At 40.7% G+C, this 18,638-nt stretch overlaps 1 protein-coding gene across 5 annotated transcripts; it reads left to right on the forward strand.

The window, feature by feature from the left end:
* Positions 1-99: 99 nt before the first annotated feature.
* On the forward strand, positions 100-18,401 carry SPATA18 (spermatogenesis associated 18). 5 transcript variants are annotated; one of them, XM_072335283.1, is made up of 12 exons: positions 100-529; positions 1,414-1,519; positions 1,628-1,743; positions 2,250-2,368; positions 8,677-8,811; positions 9,444-9,681; positions 10,626-10,784; positions 11,314-11,489; positions 13,396-13,519; positions 13,922-13,987; positions 14,208-14,257; positions 14,733-18,307. In XM_072335283.1, the coding sequence occupies exons 1-12, from the start codon at positions 449-451 to the stop codon at positions 14,743-14,745; spliced, it is 1,383 nt and encodes a 460-aa protein (XP_072191384.1). In that variant the 5' UTR covers positions 100-448; the 3' UTR covers positions 14,746-18,307. The 5 variants fall into 5 exon arrangements, with proteins under 5 accessions (XP_072191384.1, XP_072191385.1, XP_072191387.1 ...); XM_072335284.1 differs by having other exon boundaries at positions 14,208-14,253; XM_072335287.1 differs by lacking the exon at positions 100-529 and adding an exon at positions 699-857.
* The last annotated feature ends 237 nt before the right edge of the window (positions 18,402-18,638 follow it).

The raw sequence follows: 18,638 nt of genomic DNA on the forward strand, positions 1-18,638 counted from the left end.
GAGATGCGGTGACACCGCTCTCCCACTCCGCCGCCGCCCCCTCCTCAGGCCCATACCGGGCAGGCAGCGGCGAGGGCGGCCGCAGCGGGCGGAGAAATGTTATGGCGACACCCGGCGGGCGCGTCGTGTGCCCGTGTGCCCCTGCGCTCCTCGCCGCGCTGGGCCGGGCCGGGGCGGGCGATGGGTCCGCGGAGCGGCCGCCCCGTTGCTACAAGCGAAGCGCGCCCTGCTTGCGTCGTCCTGGCACCCGGCGCGACCGGCCTACGTTACAATCGCGGCTATAAAGGCGGCGGGGCCGCGGCGCCGCCCGCAGCTGTGAGCCCCGGCGGGAGACACCAGCTCCTCCCGCGCTACCATCGGAGGGCTCCCGGGTGGACGGGACGGGACAACGAGAGCACAGCGGCCCGTCCCAACTGCGGGTCCACCCGTGAGAGAGCTGCCCGCGAGCATGGCTGGCAGCTTGAGGAAGCTCGTCGGGAGCTGCCGGCTAATGCAAGACAAATTAGAGAGCTGGTCTCAGGACTACGAGGTGCGCAGAGCCTCGGCTGCCTCTCCCCGGGAGCCGCGGGCAGCACGGCCGTGGGGCCGCAGGGCGGCGGGAGGCGGCGGTTGCTCGGCGCCCGCCGTGTTGTGGTTCCGCAGCTGCCCTCTGAGCGCAGCTTTGGGACGCGCACGTGTACGCACTGCTGCCCCTGGCGTGCGCAGCTACAACGTCTTTGCTTTGCTTGGGTGAAGGTCTTGAGCAGAGACGCGAGCCTTTTGTACATGGTTTGTTGTATGTAGGGTTACGGTGCCCATCAGCTTTTGTGCAGGATTCCTCGCCGAGGGCAAGGAGCAGTTTGAGGAGGCTGATAAAGGTTTGCAGAGCATGGGACACCAGGGAGAACAGGAGCACTCGCTTTATACCTTGCGTGTGGGTGCTGGCAGCAGGCCTTGGGGCTGCTCAACAGCACAGGAGGTGGGTGAGGGTAGTCTACAGGTCCTGGAGATGGAGATTAGCAGCTCTCAGCTGTGAGGAGCAGAGCTGGCAGATGGGAGCGCTGTGGGTGTCGTGTCAGTGTAATGAGCTGGAAAAATGCAATTTGCGGTGGTGGTGTGGTGAATGTTAGCAGGGTGAGACTGTACTCCTTGAGGACAGAGAAGAGCGTGCTGCAGCACTCAGGTGTGAGGTGACAATGCATGGGTTAGGGCCATTAGGAATCTATTTCCAAAGTTTTTTCTGGTGGTGATTTAATGGGGTGCTGTGTAGCCTTTGTGCTTATTAGCAACACGATTGTTCTGAAGGGTGCAGTAGGAAATAGCTGTGGAAATGTAATCATCATAATAAAGCCACATAAAGAGCCAACCTTTTAATGTCAGGATCACCACAGGAACCATTCTACCCCAGATCTATTAATACCAATTGATTTACAGATCAATTCCTGTGATCAAAATCTGAACCAGTGTTGTGAATTAATAGAAATGGCATCTCTGATTCAAAGGCAGCTCTTCACAATCCTCAATGAGACATCTCGAGAAGGTAAGTCAGTGCCTTGCCTTATTACTGGCATAGTCCACATCTGCCATCTTTTTAAGCTCCGTCTCTGTGTAAGTGTCTTATGGTTTCCTCATGCTTGTATTTTCCTAGGTGGGCATTATGCAGGTGTAGAGACAATAAAAACTCGTCTCCTGCCATGGTTAGGGACTTCATTTTCCCATGCTACTTCAGGAAGGCTCTTCGAAACTAGCCTTTCCTTGACTCAGGTAGGTGATGGAATTGCATGGTGTAAATTTGATAACTTTCTATTAATAATGGCCTCCCTCCCTCATTTTGCTTAATGAAATATGTCATTGGCTGCTCATGGTGACAACTGTACAATCTCTGTCTCATCTTTCATTTCTTTTGAAAGGTAAATCAAAGAGCTCATTACAGTTACTTCTGGCCCTCTAAGGCTCTCGCTGTTTTGTTAACGAGCGACAATATGGAGGAGTTTTTGCTTTCTAGTAGAAGCTGTGGTTTTGTGCAGCTTTCCTTTTCATTGGCCCATAGAACATCCCTCAGACTCTGGTGTGTTGCAGGAGTAGGATTCTGGAGCTGTTTAGTCTGGGGAAGAGAAGGCTGAGTTGTTGGACTTGATGATTTTTAAGGTCTTTTCCAACCTGAGCAATTCTATGGTCTTTACTGTTTGGAAACATGTATGCTAAGATTGCCATGTTACTGAAGGATTCTGTAAGGTAGAAGTTGAAACTCTTATTTTGTTTCACTGTAGGATTCAATTGAGAAAGAGAGACAACTGAGGCAGCTGGCCGCCAGTCAGACTTTTCAGCTACAGGAACTGCAGGACGAACTGACTTCAACTCGTCTGGAGCTTGACCATGTGCAACAAGAGTAGGGGAATTAACTGGGAATTGAATCCCCATAAGAATTCCTTCCACCCCCCCCCCCGCTCCCTATTTTTCCCTACAATACTTCAATTGACACTTAAATACTGGAAGATTTGTAAATCTATTAATTTCTGGCTTAAAGTCAGTGTTTCAGAATACTGTCCATTTGTGTTCAAAGTGGGGTAGAAGTGAATATATGATAATTAGTATGTAATCGGTAAGTGGATTTCTAAGATCAAAAGCCATTATGGTAAGATGAAGGAAGAAAGGCAGATTTTTACATAAACCGATGGGACTGAACAGTCTTTGGGCTGCATGAAGCACATTTTTATGGAGCACTCTGGTTGCAAAAGAACTTGTCAGCTCCATATACAAATTGGTCCAGTTTGTACATTTCAGATGTCACTCCAAGTGGCAGACGTTTTCCAGTGTATTCTGTTCAGTGTGAGAAAAATGGATGTTGACAATCTTAGGATCACAAAATCATCAATCATTTGGTTAATACAGAAAGGGATATCAATCAGTACTTCTATTAAGAAACCCCAAGAATATCGAGTTCTCAGGACTGCAAACTGCGTAATCTGGATTTGAGAAAGCAGAATATTTCATCATGTATCCTAAGATGACGGATACCTCCTACTCTCATATTATCATCTGGTTCTTGGATAAATGCAGGCATTTTGATTTTTAACTATCAGAGAAGTCTCTTGGTCACCTCTGAGTTAAAAGATCCGCTTGAAAAGAAGATTAGGCAACAAAAAATCTTATGGTCAGTATATATTAAGTATCAGAAGTGAAAGGGTGAAACAGAGAAGGACTCCACAACACCTGGAAAAAGAGAAGGTTATTTTGTTCTTGCATTCCTTAGAATCATTGAGGCTGGAAAAGGCCTCTGAGATCATCTAGTCCAACTGTCCACCCATCACTGTATGCTTACTAAGACATGTCCCTCAGTGCTGCATCTATGCCTTTCAACTTCAAGGGATGGTAACTCTACCACCTCCCTCAGCAGCCTGTTCCAATGCACTATTGCTCTTTCAGAGAAGAAATTTTTCTTACTATCCAACCTGAACCTCCCCTGGCACAACTTAAGGCCATTATGACTGTTATCTCACCCTGTGACTGTTACCTGGGAGAAGAGGCCAACCCCCACCTTGCTGAAACCTCCTTTCAGGTCATTGTAAAGAGCTCAGGTCTGCCCTCAGCCTCCTCCAAACTAAACAATCCCAGTTCCCACAGCTGCTCCCTGTAAAGCTTGTGCTCCAAACCCTTTCTTGTAGCAAGGGGCCCAAAATTGAACATAGTTCTTGAGGTGCGGCCTCTCTAGTGCTGAACACAGAGGGATGGTCACCTCCCTGCTCCTGCTGGCTCTGCTATTTTTGATACAAGCCAGGATGCCATTGGCCTCCTTGGGCACCTGGGCATACTGCTCATGTTTAGCTGGCAAGTCAACACACACAGATCCTTTTCCTCTGTTCAGTTTCCTGTCGCTTTCCCCCCAAGTCTGTAGCATTGCATGGGGTTGTTGTGACCAAGCATTTGGTCCTGTTGAACTTCATCCCACTGGCCTCAGCCAAACCCTCTGTTGGGCTTTCCTTCTCTTGTACAGATCCATACTTCCTCCCAGCTTGGTGTCGTCTCCGAGCTTACTGAGGTTGCACTCAATCCCCTCTTCCAACAAATTTGCCAGAACTAGGTAATCTTGCAAAAATAATTCCAACCTGGAAGACTTAATAAGCAAAGGAGTTGTTGTGTGTTGATATTTCTGACTATTGAGAAGGGTTGTGGGAAATCAGAGCGGCGAGGCACTGGCACAGGCTGCCCAGAGAAGCTGTGGGTGCACCATTTCTGGAGGCATTCAGGATCAGGATGGATGGAGCCCTGGGCAGCCTGATCTGATGGGAGGCAACCCTGCCCATGGCAGGGGGTTGGAGCTTGACTTAATTGTATGATTAGTGGATCATACAAATGTATATAAATCAATACCTGAGGGGAGAGTGTAAAGAAAATGGAGCCAATCTCTTCTCAGTGGTGCTGTGTGCTAGAAGAGGAGACAAGAGGCAGTGGGCACAAACCAAAACACAAAAGATTTCCTCTGAACATCACGAAGCACGTCTTCACTGTGTAGGCAATTGAGCACTGTTGTGTTCTCCTTGGAGATCTTCAAAAGGGCAGCATGCTCTGTGCATACCTATTTAGCATGGGTTGGACCAGACAAGCTCCAGAGCTCCCTGCCAACCTCAGCTATTTTGTGGTTCTATGTACGTATGAAGTTCTGTATGTATAAAGCTTAAGTGTGAAGCACTTCATCCTACGCTCCTGTGTGGACAGACTTTATTTGCTGAGCTGGGGAGAAGTGTTGGATGGTCAAGTTGAGAAATACAAGGAAACTTTAATCACTACAAGAGATTGAGCGTGTGGCGGTTTGCAGTACAAAACAAGGCAGGTTTAGGCTTGTTCCATAAGAACTGGCAAGTCAGTGGCAAAGATTCTTCACAGCTTTGTGGGCTGCATTTCTTTGTCCAGTCAGGTTAGAGAGGGGCTGGCTGTGGTTTGCAGGCAGGACTCTGGAAGGCAGAAAATTCAAAAGAGGTAATTGTAGGTATTTCAGGCAGGAGTGAAGTTGTGTTTTCATCCTTCCAGGATGAATGATGCTACAGAGTCATTATTGTGTAGTTCTTGATAGCAGGGGACAGATAGAAAAGGAAGAGAATTTGTGTCCCATGATACCCCATTTACAGACAGTGAAGTCATTTTGAGCACTATAAATTGTTGGAATAGATGAAGAAACTAGTTAAGCCTTAATGAAAAAAAAATACAACTTGTAGCAAAATAATTCTGTTATTGTTTAGTCAGATATGACTTTTATAAACTATTTGGTGTGCTGATAGTCTGCACAAAGCCCACTGTGATGGTTTTCATATGTCAGATTAGTACAGATTTGGTCTGCTGAAACAGTCATATTAAATCCTCTGGTGTAATCTCTGCCTTTGCTATGAAGGTTATTACTTTTTCTTGCAGTCTGGCACAAACCCAGTTGGCTCTTGAGGACACAAAGACCAAATCAGCTGCTACTCTTTTGACAGAAGCAGATGAAATTACTCAGCTAAGAGCAGCGTAAGAAAAATCTAATCTTGCAGCATTTGTGGCAGAAGGTCAGCATGCAAAGACTGTCTTCTACCTGAGTGGCTGCTGATTATTCTACTACACTGTCCTATGCTACAGAGAAATATGTCTAGGTCCTTGGTATCTTGGAGTTTTTTCCTCTGCTTTCTAGCAACAATTAGCACAAATCAGTCCAAGTGAGAAGCAGTTATTCTCTCTGAACTTATATCCTTTTCTCTTTAGGTTAGAGGAAGAGTTACTTTGAAATGATCAGCTTGATAGCATTCAGTCTTGTAGATAAAATTAATAGGAGTAAACCATATTTGGAACATAGCAGATTTACTGCTATGGTGCTCTTGAAAGCAAACATGCATCTTAGACAGAAAACATTTTGGTCTCTCTGTCTTAAGGAAAAGTTATTTATAAGACTTTTCCTTTCAGACTGTTTTCCAAATCCTTTTGCCTCTCTGCACAGAAATGGATGTGGGTATTTGTAATGCTGCCATCTCTGCATCAACATCTGGGAAGTTAATCTGGATCAGTAATAGAGCAGCTGGGGGGTCTTCCCATTCCACTTCAGTGCAGTGGCTTTTTAAACTAATTTTCATTTGTGGCTGGTTTTACAGTTCTAGAAGCAGTTATAATTCTTCACTGTTATGAAATATAGCCCCCTTTTTATGGCTATATCATTAGAAAAGAATGTGAAAGAGTTGTTGAGGTTGCCTATCATTGCTTCTGGAATATGCCTATCATTGCTTCTGGAATAATGTTAATTCATGGATTTCATCTGTGGACTTTCCCTGTTAGGTGTCCATCACTTCAGACTTTAACTTTTTGAAGGGATACGTGGAAGATAGATGCATATTCCCATTAAATACTTTTCTTTTAGATTTTTTTTTTTTCTGAAAATTAGCTCATATTAATATTTTAATTCTTAGATGAAACCTGATCACTGTTTTCCAGAGGAAAGCAATTAGTAGAGAACAAATTACATGTGTAGGTCTTAATGCAGACTGCATGGAAATGCATGTTGGTGTTTGTACTAATGACAGAAAATAAAGCATTCCTGTCTTCTTGTGAATTCAGGATTTCTGGGATCTCCACGTGCTTATAGTTCATGTTCACCCTCAGTTTAGTTGGCAACTCTGTCTTTGAGTCTTTTGCCTGGGTTCTGAACTTCCGATTGAAGCAATTTCTGCGTTCTTTGAGACAGCTTTTCAGAACTGCAGGAGAGTTGGACCAGGTGATCTCTAAGGGTCCCTTCCAACTCAAATGACTATAAAAAATGTAACCCTTTTAGCTGAGTAAAATCAGATTTGCCTCATCTTTACCTGCCTGTGCCATCTAGGGCAGGCTCATCTGTCTGTCTATCCTTTTATCTATTTATCTGTCTCTATCTGTTTATCTATTTTACTGAAATAGCAGTTAGCCAGGACTGTCCTTTGCTTTTGACTCTTTTTTTTACTTTTTGGAATAGCTGTTGATCTCATTTGTCTTGTCTGTAGCCTGTCTGTACTGTAGACTTAAATCATTTTTTTGCCAGACATCTCTTTCTCTTGAGCTGTTAGAGCAGGTGTGTTCTAGGCTCAGTGTAATTAACTTGTAGAGTCAGTGTAAACCTTTGTTATATTGGGATTTGCATCATAACAGGATTTACCTTTTACTGCAGAATTATGAACAAAAATAGCTTCTTTTTTGAAATAGTAATCAATATTTAAAAATAATTGGAAGTTTTTCAGGTTCTCGCCTGAAAAACCCATTGTTATAAGCAGACTGAACAAAACCCTATTAGTGCTATTACAAATGGGAGTTAACTCCTCAGATATTTAGAGTTTTGCCAAAGTGTAATCAAACTGAGTGACAGCTTGCTGATGAAAATAAGGCCATGAGGACTTTTCTGTCTTCATCTGCTTTATAGAGGACTTACTATATAGGTTAGCAGAAAGAAAGGTTGATAAATGTGATTATAATTATTAACGTTCTACATAATACCTTAAATCATTGACTTTGGGAGGTTGTATTTTCTCTGTCAAAAAAGACTCTTAAAAAATAGAGAAAAATAAATGCATCTGGGAAACAAGACCTAAGTGGGTTTGATTTTGGCTTGAATTTCTTTGTGAGTCAAGCTTAATTAAAGGAGTGGTGGAATGGGGAGGGTCCTTGTTACTATTGAATTGTTCTAAACTGGAGGCTAGCAGTGAGATGCTGTTGTGCAAAGAGCAATAGGCAAATATTCAACAGGAGTTCTTGAGGCTGTTGTATTTTCTCGTAGGAAAGTGGTTGAAGGTAACCATATTATAATAGTTGGAATGGTGGAATTTCAAACACTAAGGAATGGATTCTAGCCTTAGCTGGAAATAAAAGTGGATATAAAACACTGTTCTGTGTCTGCAGCCTTTTCTAACTGGTTTGGAAGGACAGTCGTGACAGATTTGCTGGCCTTATCACCTGTGGTCTTCTCAGTCTGGTTTCTTAAAGCTTTCCGTCAGCTTCTTCTGAGCAGGAAGCTTGGCAATTGATAGGTGTAATCACTTTCATTGGTTCAGATTGTGGAAGATCTCACTAATGCTCTTTAGTCAAGAGAAGGGAGAACAAACTGAAACGAATAGAAAGCATTGGCTTTTTTTTCAGGAAGAGGAAAGTAACAGTAATGTTTGTGCTAGGAGGGGAAGTAGAGGTGTTGAGATGCTTCCTTACATTATGTAAGAGTAAACAGTAGATGGTAAATTTGTGGATGTTTGGGAAACACTTTTTTGGGGGGGGAAGAGCAGAAGAGGAATTGTTTGCTTCTGATATTATTCAAATAATAGCATTAGTGATGTCCTCTGAGCAAAATAATCAAAGAGAAGTATCTGAAGACCTGATACGAGAAAATAACTGTCAGCTCCATTTTCTTTCCTACAGTTTTCTACTCTAGGTGAGTTAGAATATGAGGAAGAAACTGATGTTTTTCTTTGACCTCATGATCTAAGGGACACCAGAAGTTAGCCAGTTATCTCTCCTGTAACACAGTGCAGTGTATCCGGCCTCCTGCCACATGGCATCTTTATACTTTAAAGTGTACTTGAGAGTATTGTTTATCTTTTAATCTCATTGTATTTCAGTACAAGGAGTCTCTTGTTCTCGTTTGATAAGGGTTAATTGATAGATGGTTTGCATTGTTGGTAGAAGGGCATCTCCTGACTGACTTTATTCCATGTGGTTAAGTCTGAAGGATTCCCGTGCCCAGGAGGAGGACTCACTGAGGAGGTTAGATCATCTGAGTGACTGTGAGCAGCAGATTGAAAGGTTGTGGGATGAGCTTACTATCCTGGATGCCCAAAAGACTGTTTTGCAGAGCAGGTAGGGCCATTTTTCGAAGAAGTCACTGGATTGAAGAGATTGTAGAGGTTAGGTGGCATGAGGTGGCTCCTCACGTTAATGTGAAGCATGAATAAAAGTTAAACTTTTGCACTTTGGTTGCAAAGGAACATAAACACTTCAAACTGGTTTCTCCTAGTGTATGAACTTTTACAGCTTGCAACAAAGAGAATAGCTTTAATAAATATGTTGAAAACAGCCGTACAGAATAAAAACAGATTATTTGTGTTCTTTTGTAAGTCCTCTTTGCATATCGCACCATTTTGGGGCAGAAATTACTATTCTCATTTGTTGAACTTCACAGCTTTTCAGTGATCCTGGAAGAGAAGTGTATCTCTGAAGTTTTTGTAGTTAAAAGTGTGTTTATCCAGAATGAAGTGAATAGCTTTATACAGTTTTGGAAGTTGTTTTGTTTTATCAGTTAGGATCTAGCCCATGACATACACTGACACAAATGCCTTCTTGCTAAATCACCTGCAGCTTTACTTCTTTGATTATTTTGGCTTCAAATCTCAGTGTCCCTGATGATAATTAAATTAATGTAAAGCTGCCATTAGGCCAAGGCATCTGCAGATGCTGAAGTGACTGCATGTTTTGTTGCATGTCTCTCCTAGGATTGCACGGAGCCGCTCTCCTTCCCCGAGGCGCGTGAGGAGCAGGTCACCTAGTCCTCTTCCCCTGAGGAGCTTCTCACCTGGCCGAGCCAGGAGAACAAATGCTTCACGTCACACCTTCCTGGTTACTCGCTTTGGAGACATTTATTCTAAAGATCGCTTTGATGCAGAGAGGATTTTGAGGGTGTACATCAATGATATGGAGATGGTGCAGAGGATAATATACAATGCAGTAGTGGTAAGAAAAGAAAATACGTCTCATTTCATAAAATACTATGACTGGATTGGATTACACTGTGTTTGTGAGGTACAAAAAAGAAAACATCTCTTCTTGTTTCCTTCCCTCCCACTTTTACATTAAACCTAGTTTAATGTCCTTTTATGTCTATCTTGCCCCTGCATTATTACAGGGTCAGTGATCTGCAGTACATGTGCTCATAAGGTAATTCAGAATGGCTTGAAAGGTAGATGACTCCTGCACTAAGCATCACTGTCTCGTTTAAATTAGTACTTTTGGAAATATTACATTATATGGAGCTGAAAACGTTTCATGTCATGATTCCCTCTTGCCTGTAGCTGTATGTTTTTCTAGTTTTATTGGATCCCTTGGAATTACCTACATAGCTCACGTTTACTGTGAGCTCAGCCTGAAGAAATTTGTTTTCGTTTTTTCTGTTTAATTTTCTCGTCTAATAAAATTCACATAGTAAATAACTGCATACCTGTGTCAGAGAGGTAGTGCATCTTTTAATGTGTGTGATCCCAAGCACATCTAATTTACTGCAGTTTCTTTTTCCACAATGGTCTGTACCCCAACATTCTTCCCAACAGACAAGAAGTACTGCTGTCTGACATGTTAGGCTGTAGCACCTAAATGCAATTATTAAATTCTGCTCTTGATGTCTTGGAATGTACTTCTGTTGCATATATATGTGTGTCTGTGTATCCTATATGCAAGCGGAGTGTTACCTGGAAAGCTTTTCAACCCCACCTTGGAAAAATTAATCACAACTTGATTTCATCAGAGAAGTCCCCCCATAAGAGGGATATATTCAGCCATCGCTTCTCCAGCAGTGTTTTATCTTCATCCTTATAACACCGGGTTAAAATCATCCTTTCAGACTGACAAAAATCTGACCTTGCAAACTTCTGAATTTAACTGGACGTTCTATATATTTCCAGGAGTCGTTCCAAGCAGCAAAGATGGCCTACAGGCAGTTCAAAATGCGTGTAAGAAAGACATTATCTATAGGGCACTCGGGGCCCGAGTCACTTGAAGACACTGTTATGGATTATATAGTTCGCCATGAGGATCTGTATGATGTTCAAGGCAGCGTCAATGTAAGTCAAGGGCAGCAGGGAAGGGATGTGTTGGTCAACCTCAGTAGCTAGTAAATTCACAGTGTAAACCAGAAATGTGGTGTACCCTGGAGCAGGAAGAGAAGTTTATTGCATGGATTTTATGTCTTGTAGCAGTCTATTTTCCAGAATAATATTGTTATGGCCTGGGTGTCACTTGTTTAATTTGCCCATGACTATAATATCTTTGCCAGAATAACAGCATTGATAAGTTGTGGTGCTACTGTATTAATCACAGATATAAGGTGAATTTTATTATTTTTCTTAAGCTCTGTACTGAAAAACTGTCTCTCTCTCCTAAGACCAATGTCAGTACTGTAACTCTATTGCTGTTTTTCTAGCTTTCTGAACCTAATATTTTCTGGAGTAACCTAAGATAACAATTCTGAGAGCCTTTTATACTGAATTTTAAGTGTCTTAAGCTGAGAGTCATGTTTCAGATGGATTTCCTTACTTTCCCATGAATAAAAGTAGTAGTGAGCTCTAATAACTCAGTTGTGTTTATTTTCAGGAAGTAATTCGCTCCATGAAAATCAATCCAAAGATTTCATCCACACCAGAACTTGATTTTGCTGTCATCAGCAGTTTTATTCGAGAACTATGCCGTATGGCTTTTTCAATGCAGACACTCACTCCTCCTCTTGACATTGCTTTTGGTATGGATGGTGAGTTCTTCAGTGAGACCAAGTAAGAATGCCCTGTTTTCATTGAGACTCTTATTATAAAAACCTAAGATGGAAAAAAATCCATCAGATGCATGTTCTATTTCTTTCCTAACTTATATGAAGGTTTAAGATTGGTGAACGTGAATTTGGCACAGATATTCCTGGTCTGTGATGAATTCCTTATGTTTTTAAAGTTTATAATGGTATAGAAATGCTGGGATATAGGCCAGCTTTTAGAGCTTATTTTTTTAATGAGCGGCATAGCAATTTTCTAGATAAACTTCAATCTCTTCAGTTTGTAAAATCTATCTTTTCAGAGGAAAATTATTGTTCTTCCTTTCCCTGCTTAGTCTCTGTCTGTGTTCACTGTTTATAAAATGCCTGCATCTTTGCTCTGTTTCTCTAGTCCATTTGGTAAGTCATTTTTACTGACATCTGGCTGTTGGTGGCTGATACTAAGATCTATCAACATCTGTGCTGTGATTTTCAGGCTGTGGCTGATATATGACATATGGATTATAATATGCTCCTGTCTCTTCTAGTTTAGAGCTGAGAAAAAAGAAAAATGCCTTTTAGAGATGGGATTTTTGTTTAAAGAAAATACACGCCATAACATAGTTTTTTCTTTTCTTTTTTCCATGGGGCTAGGGCTGATCTCTGTGTTGGCTGACAGGGTCTTAGCAGGCCTTCAAGAAAACTAATGGGATTGATAGCTCAAAGCTGCTCTTGAAAGCAAGAAATGGTGCAGAAATAGGGAGGATTCTAATAATAAAATAAAATAGAATGGAGCCCAAATGAGAGGAACTTGAGAAGCCAAGGAGAGAAATAAAAATGGAAGTGACCCTTCAACAGAGAACAAAGTCATACATGACTAGAACTGTCCACATTCTAGTCAGTTAGCTATTTTATATCCAAAACAACTGGCTGATCTAAGAAGGCAGCAGTGCTAGAGAATAGTCTTCAGATGTTTTCTCCACCTCCTTAATGTGTACGGCCTTCAAGAAATGTGTGTGTATTTATATGTGCTGCTGTAAGAGGTGTGTGTGTATAAGCACATATGCCTACATCTACCTATCTACCTGCATAGGTAAACATGTGGCATAGATACATTTATGTGTATAGCATAGATGTGTGCTGTATTGCTACAGAGTGAAATTTGTAGGAACTGAGATAGGTGTAAGGTGTGGTAGCGTTCTACAAAAGGGCTGAACAAACCACATTTTACCTTATGTCTTCCTCCGGCAGAATTTCTTGCTTATTTATTGCATTATTCTACATGAGTTGCAATTGCATATGCTTTAGAAATGTATAAATGCATTGCTGTTTTCTGTTCTAGTTTTTTGGTATTTGTTTTGAGTTTGAATATTCAAAACCGGGCATTTATTACTCAGCCAGTTTTGCAGAGTTTGGGAGGTAATATGTATCTGTTGCATTAATGCAGCCCTTCCAAGTAATTTTTAGGAAAGTCAGCATTTCATTATCAGTATCTGAGGATCCTACTTGTAAAATTGCCTCACGCGTCTCATAATCTCGACCATAAATTTAGATCCTAGTATCCTGAATATTTCTGTAATATCCTTTATAAGGGTCTCGTTTTGACAAGATATTTCAGGAAGATGTGATGACCGTGACTGTCAAAAAACTGCTCAGGAGATTTAATCTGTTAGTGGATGCACGGGCCTTGACTAGTGTGGGGTATATACAGGTACATAGCCTCCCAGCCATCTGAACTGTTCTACCAAGTCTGGCTTGCGAATGGATTTCTTATATACCTTCACTTAAAGAAAACTTATTTTTATGGTGTGCAAATCATGTCAAGAAAGATGCTTATGAGCTATACTAATATTCTGCTTCTTGTCAGCCTTAGTAACAAGAAGCATCACATTACACTTACACACTGATATTTCTTGTACGCTGTGTTACTACAGGTATCATCGCAGTGTTGACTCAGATTACACAGCTGCCTTGGTGGCCTATCATGTATGGCCTGCTCTAATGGAAAATGATGTTGTGATTGTGAAGGGAGAAGCAGTCACAAGAAGAGGAGCTCTGGTATGTTCTTTCCTTGAGGAATGTATTAAGAGAAGTCATTAGATTTAAACTCAATTTTAAATCAACATGTTAAGGGAAGCAATTGGATTTGAGCTTTTTTTCCCCCAAAATTTAAAAAGATGAATTCTTGATTGTTCCCTATATGGCTGGAGTGGTCTCTGTCAAATGTCTGATTTAAATTCTCATCCAGTATTTAAGATGAATGGTTCACTTTAATATATTCGTCATGGAATAAAAGTTGCACTGCAGTTGACAGAGCCTTTTTTTTAGGAAGAAAATTCACTGCATTTAGTGCTTGTTCTGTGTCCTCACACCTTGTCCCAGCATGACAAGTCTGCTTGCAGAGTCTGCTTTTTGTAAATACTCTCTTTTAAAAGAAGTTTCTAATCTCTTCTCTCGTAGTGGTCTCACAGGAGCAGAAGTAGAAGTGGGAATCGCAGCCGTAGCGTGAGTCCTCTTCTGTCTCATGTAAGACTCTGCTGAATGCTGGTAGTCTATAAAGCAGCATATAATTTGAATTCAGAAAGACTAGGGACTTGTTGAATTTCATGTTGTACCACTGGAGTTGCACTGGAGAGTAAAGTATGCACATTTTTTTAATATTGATGGGTCCCCACACGCCTTTCTTGGGTACAGAAAGTATCTGTACTTTGGCACACCTGAATCCTCCGTTCTGTTTGTCTTGCAGTTATCTCGAAGCCGTAGTCCTTCACCACAGAGAAGTGGAAGTCCAAGTAGGTGGGAATATTCTTAATGATTCATGATTTTCACATTAAGCCCTTGAATGACTGAGCAAAGAGATGAAATAGGATGCTGAATGTTTTTGACTCTTAAATACTTGTCCAAGTCTTGTTCTTAAAATGAGTAGCCCTTTTTCTGTGTATGTAAAGGGGCTGAAATTTCTGCATTTGAAGATGGCTTACTTTTCACTCTGCTCAGAGCACTGTCACGTGCTTTCTTTTTGCTGGTTGCCTTTGCTTTGGCCTGGTCTATAGTAAGTAAAACTTGTTCCCCTTCCCACAAGAGAGACAGTTATCAGTCTGCATGCTGACTGGCTCCGTGCCTTTACAGAGGTAGCTAGGTGGGGTGGGTGGTGTGGAGGATTAGGGTTATTTCAAGCAATATGAATTTGCACTCACCTTGAAGCCTAGACAATTTAGACATATAGGAAAAATGATTGTGCTGAAATGTGTTTTTTTTTTTTCTACAACAGCTCATTAAGATAACTGGATAAGTTCCTGTGATCTGTACATCTGGATCCATCAACATCACTTGTGCCTTTTCCTCTTCAAGGAATACCTCAAGCGTCGCAATAATGTGAATGGCCGTGAACTCTAAATGGACTGTGTTATGTTGTTTTTTTTTCCAGTGTGTTTTTATAACTTTAGTAGTCTTATTTATGACTGTAGACACTAATTCAGTCCTTCCAATTTAAGGAAAAAGACGTGCATGCCATATATGATCACACTAATTTGGCAAAGGTTACAGAGCACTGAGGAACCCTTGCTGTAATCTTATGGAAGGATATGCAATAATTCTAGAATGGTTTCTCTAGATACCAAACGCTTCCATTTATCTTGATAGGATCTTTAGCATAACTTAAATGGTGAATGTTGATGTTAGTTGTTACTTGAAAACAATTCAATTAGCTGGTGCTTATTTACAGTTTTAGGAAATGAGATGTGACATTCTCACACACATCCTTTTAAATATCTCCTTTGTCAAATGAGCGACTGCCCGGGGTCCTGAGTTTTTACATGGAAACATAAGATTTATCATAGTGATTCTGATATATAATTCATCAAGTTCACTGTCTCATTCCAGTCAATATTTGATTTTTCAAAGGAGGATTTATCTCTGCAGTTTTGGGTATATAAACAATTAGAAGCAAAAAACCAAACCAAACCAAAACCCTTTCTGCCTGCTGTTGCAATAGCGTGTGCACTGGAACATGACAGTTCATTAGTGTTCCTGTAATAGCATGAACAAAATATTTTTAATGATTCTGAAATTATTTCGTTCTTAAAATTATGTTACATGAACAATTTCTGTGATTTCTTTCCAGAGATCTTGTACAGGTTTATATATTCATGCTCCTCTCTGCTTCTTGTGTGGTTTAAAACCTTGGCACGAAACTCTTTGGCACAGACTTCAGGCAGACTTTAGCATTGGTCCCCATGAATCATGGATCAGCTGTACTCTTGTTCTACAAATATATTTTCATTGGAATTAAGCCTGTTAGGAACCAATGAGAGCAGAATGAAGTCTCATGCATAAAATACCATTCACAGAGTTTCCTTGGATGAATGAAAAAGACACAAGAGAAAGGTGCGTGCATATATATGTTGTACTTATCTAAGATCAAGAGAAAATGCAAAGTGGTATGTGCCCTCAGAGCCTACTGAGAGCCATTCATCTGGGCTTGAGGTAAGCCTACATAGTGCTGCACTGATCTTGTGATTCAAACCACCATAGCTGTGGAAAAAAATGAGCGCCTGCAGATTGTGTGGCAGCAGGATCATTAGGCATCCCAAGTATGATTTTGAGCAACAAAATGAAGAATTTTTCAGAACTTTTTATTAGCAATGGCTAAATAATTGCACAGTTTTTGGTTTGTTTTTGAATTAGAAAGTGTTTTTTTGTCTTCAGCCTGTGTTGTTATTTTCAATTGAAGTAAGTTTCCCTTCCAACTGTGAGAATTATGACAACGTTGAGAGCATGTTTCTTCCTGACAAGCATGAGAGGCAGTGTAGTTCCAAACTTGCACTCACCTATGATCACAGTAGGTACTAGTGTCCCCAAAGACCTGAAAAAGGCTGTAAAAGAGAGATAGACACTGCTTGGTGGACCATCTCATCTTGTTCCACATGTACTGGATGAGCTAGTAGTCTCAAAAAGAAAACTAGTGAAATAGCGGCTGATGAGTGGAAGTAGCTCTAGGACTTAATTGCACTCAGTAGGCAGTTGTCTCTTTATAGGTATATACAGTACTCATTGCCTGAATAGCTTATTTATGGACAATTACATCCATAGGCCAGACAGAGGATTGTTTTTGATGTCAGGTTAGACATTAATAGCTCCTATGCTTCTTTTTGTACACATAACAACAGTGCAGAGAATGCATACCAATAAAACTTATGTGGAATTAACCATCAAATGTGAAAGAGCATGTAAAAAAGGATTGCTGTCATAGTTTGCGAGACCCTATGGAAGAACAGACTATCAATATCTAGTTGATTACTTGGTAATTTAATAAGAATTTTTAAAATCATGAGGTTCTTTTTTTCCCCTTTCTCTCATTTGCAAGCCTGGGCAATGCCACACTTGTAAATAGTGTGAAGTAGGAACAATAATATAAGAATGGATTTCAATAGGTGATCAATTAAAAAAGTCATTGAGGCTTATATTACGGTATGGTTTTAGGACAGTATTGCTCTCAATTCGAGTGATAATACCAGGGAAAAGAAGGCTGGATTTTGAACTGATTTAAGCTTTTTGGAGATACGCTGATGGAACCGAACCTGCATAGGATGTAAAAAAGCACCACCTTTGTGTTTGCATATCAGTGTAGGACACCACGTGTGTTTGCATGGGCCTCTGAGATTGCTGGAGATCTGTCTAAATATGTGAGTGTTTTGTTGCCCATTCCTTAGAGTATACGATATATTTTCTTCAATGAAATCTTCAGTGTGTGCAGCTGAATGATATCAAGTGCAAACTAGCATGTTGTTCATGCAGAACTAGCAGATACTGTGGACAAGTGGCTCAGCTAAATTTGCTTCTACACAGTGAAGATTTAAATTCAGTATTTGTCTTAGATTGGCACTGTCAGTGTCCTGATAGGAGAAAGAAAGGTGGGACAAGGAGCTGGCAGAGCCCTCCTGTTTAATTTGTGCAGTTGTGAGTTGTGCTGCTCATTCAGTCTTCAGGGAGACTCAGAACAGGAGCGGTAGGAGATAAGTTAAAGGAAACACACTCTACAGCCTCAAGAATGTAAATGTGAAGATAAATTATCCAGGTGCTCCCAGGAAAACATATGCCTGTCTTGCAGGTCTTGTGCCTTTAGGCTTCATTTTTATACCGCATGTGTGTATGAGAAAAAACCATAATCCTGTAACAGTGCCATTGGAAATACTGTCCTTCATCTTTATGTAACCTTTATCAGTCACTTTTGATTAGGATTAACTACACAATGATTTCCTTACTGCAGCATTAAGTAGTCTAGCATTATATTAAAGCATTGGAAATTGGTTTGTTATGGCTTGAAGCTCTAATAGTGTGTGCCAGACTGAATGTTTTAAGTTTTAGGCCTACACCGTATTTCTTTCAGTCATGCAGCATGATAATCAATTATACTGAAAAAGCTTGCTTTATGGTTGAAAGGTTGGAAATAGGTAACTATACATACACATATATACATATATTTATATATATCTATAGGTAACTATAATTTGAGCACGAATCTACCTAACTATAATCAGGTGTAGATAGAGCCGGACCAGTCTTTTATATAAAAATACAATGCATATTTTCATTTCCAATCTGTATGGTGTATTGTTTGACCTAAAAAGCTTGTGGTTTAGATGAAGTACTTCCTGAAGTTTGTCAGCCATTAAAGCTGTGTAAATGTGTACGAAACTTTAAATGTCACCATCTTGAGTTGATTAATACCAGGTAGTGCCATACATTTGTCTCACCCAGACTTACATTTCAGGGGTGACTAACTACAATCAAAGTAACATCTCAACTTTAGTTATTCTGAATAAGCAGTTATTCAGAATAAACCAGTAGCTCAAAACTGTGTTGTTAATTGATTTAATTTGTTAATTGATTTAATTTGGTGGAGAACTAATAAAACATCAGCCTAAAATGTCTTTATTTTAATTTATTTTTTATTTTTATACTAACACCGCCTGACCAGCTCTGAATTTAGTTTAAAATAAGATCTCAATTGCCATTGCTGCAAATGGGTGTCTGATGCTGGACGTCAGGTTGACATCTGTTCAGCATAAGCATGTGTTCTGTTTTCTTGGTATCGATTCAACCAGGCTGCCATAATTTACCCAGAGTGGTGACTCTGGTGACTCCATAGGAGCTTTCAGTTAGACAGTGTGTGTTT

The sequence above is a fragment of the Excalfactoria chinensis genome, chromosome 4 (genome assembly GCF_039878825.1).
Source record: "Excalfactoria chinensis isolate bCotChi1 chromosome 4, bCotChi1.hap2, whole genome shotgun sequence".
Taxonomy (NCBI): domain Eukaryota; kingdom Metazoa; phylum Chordata; class Aves; order Galliformes; family Phasianidae; genus Excalfactoria; species Excalfactoria chinensis.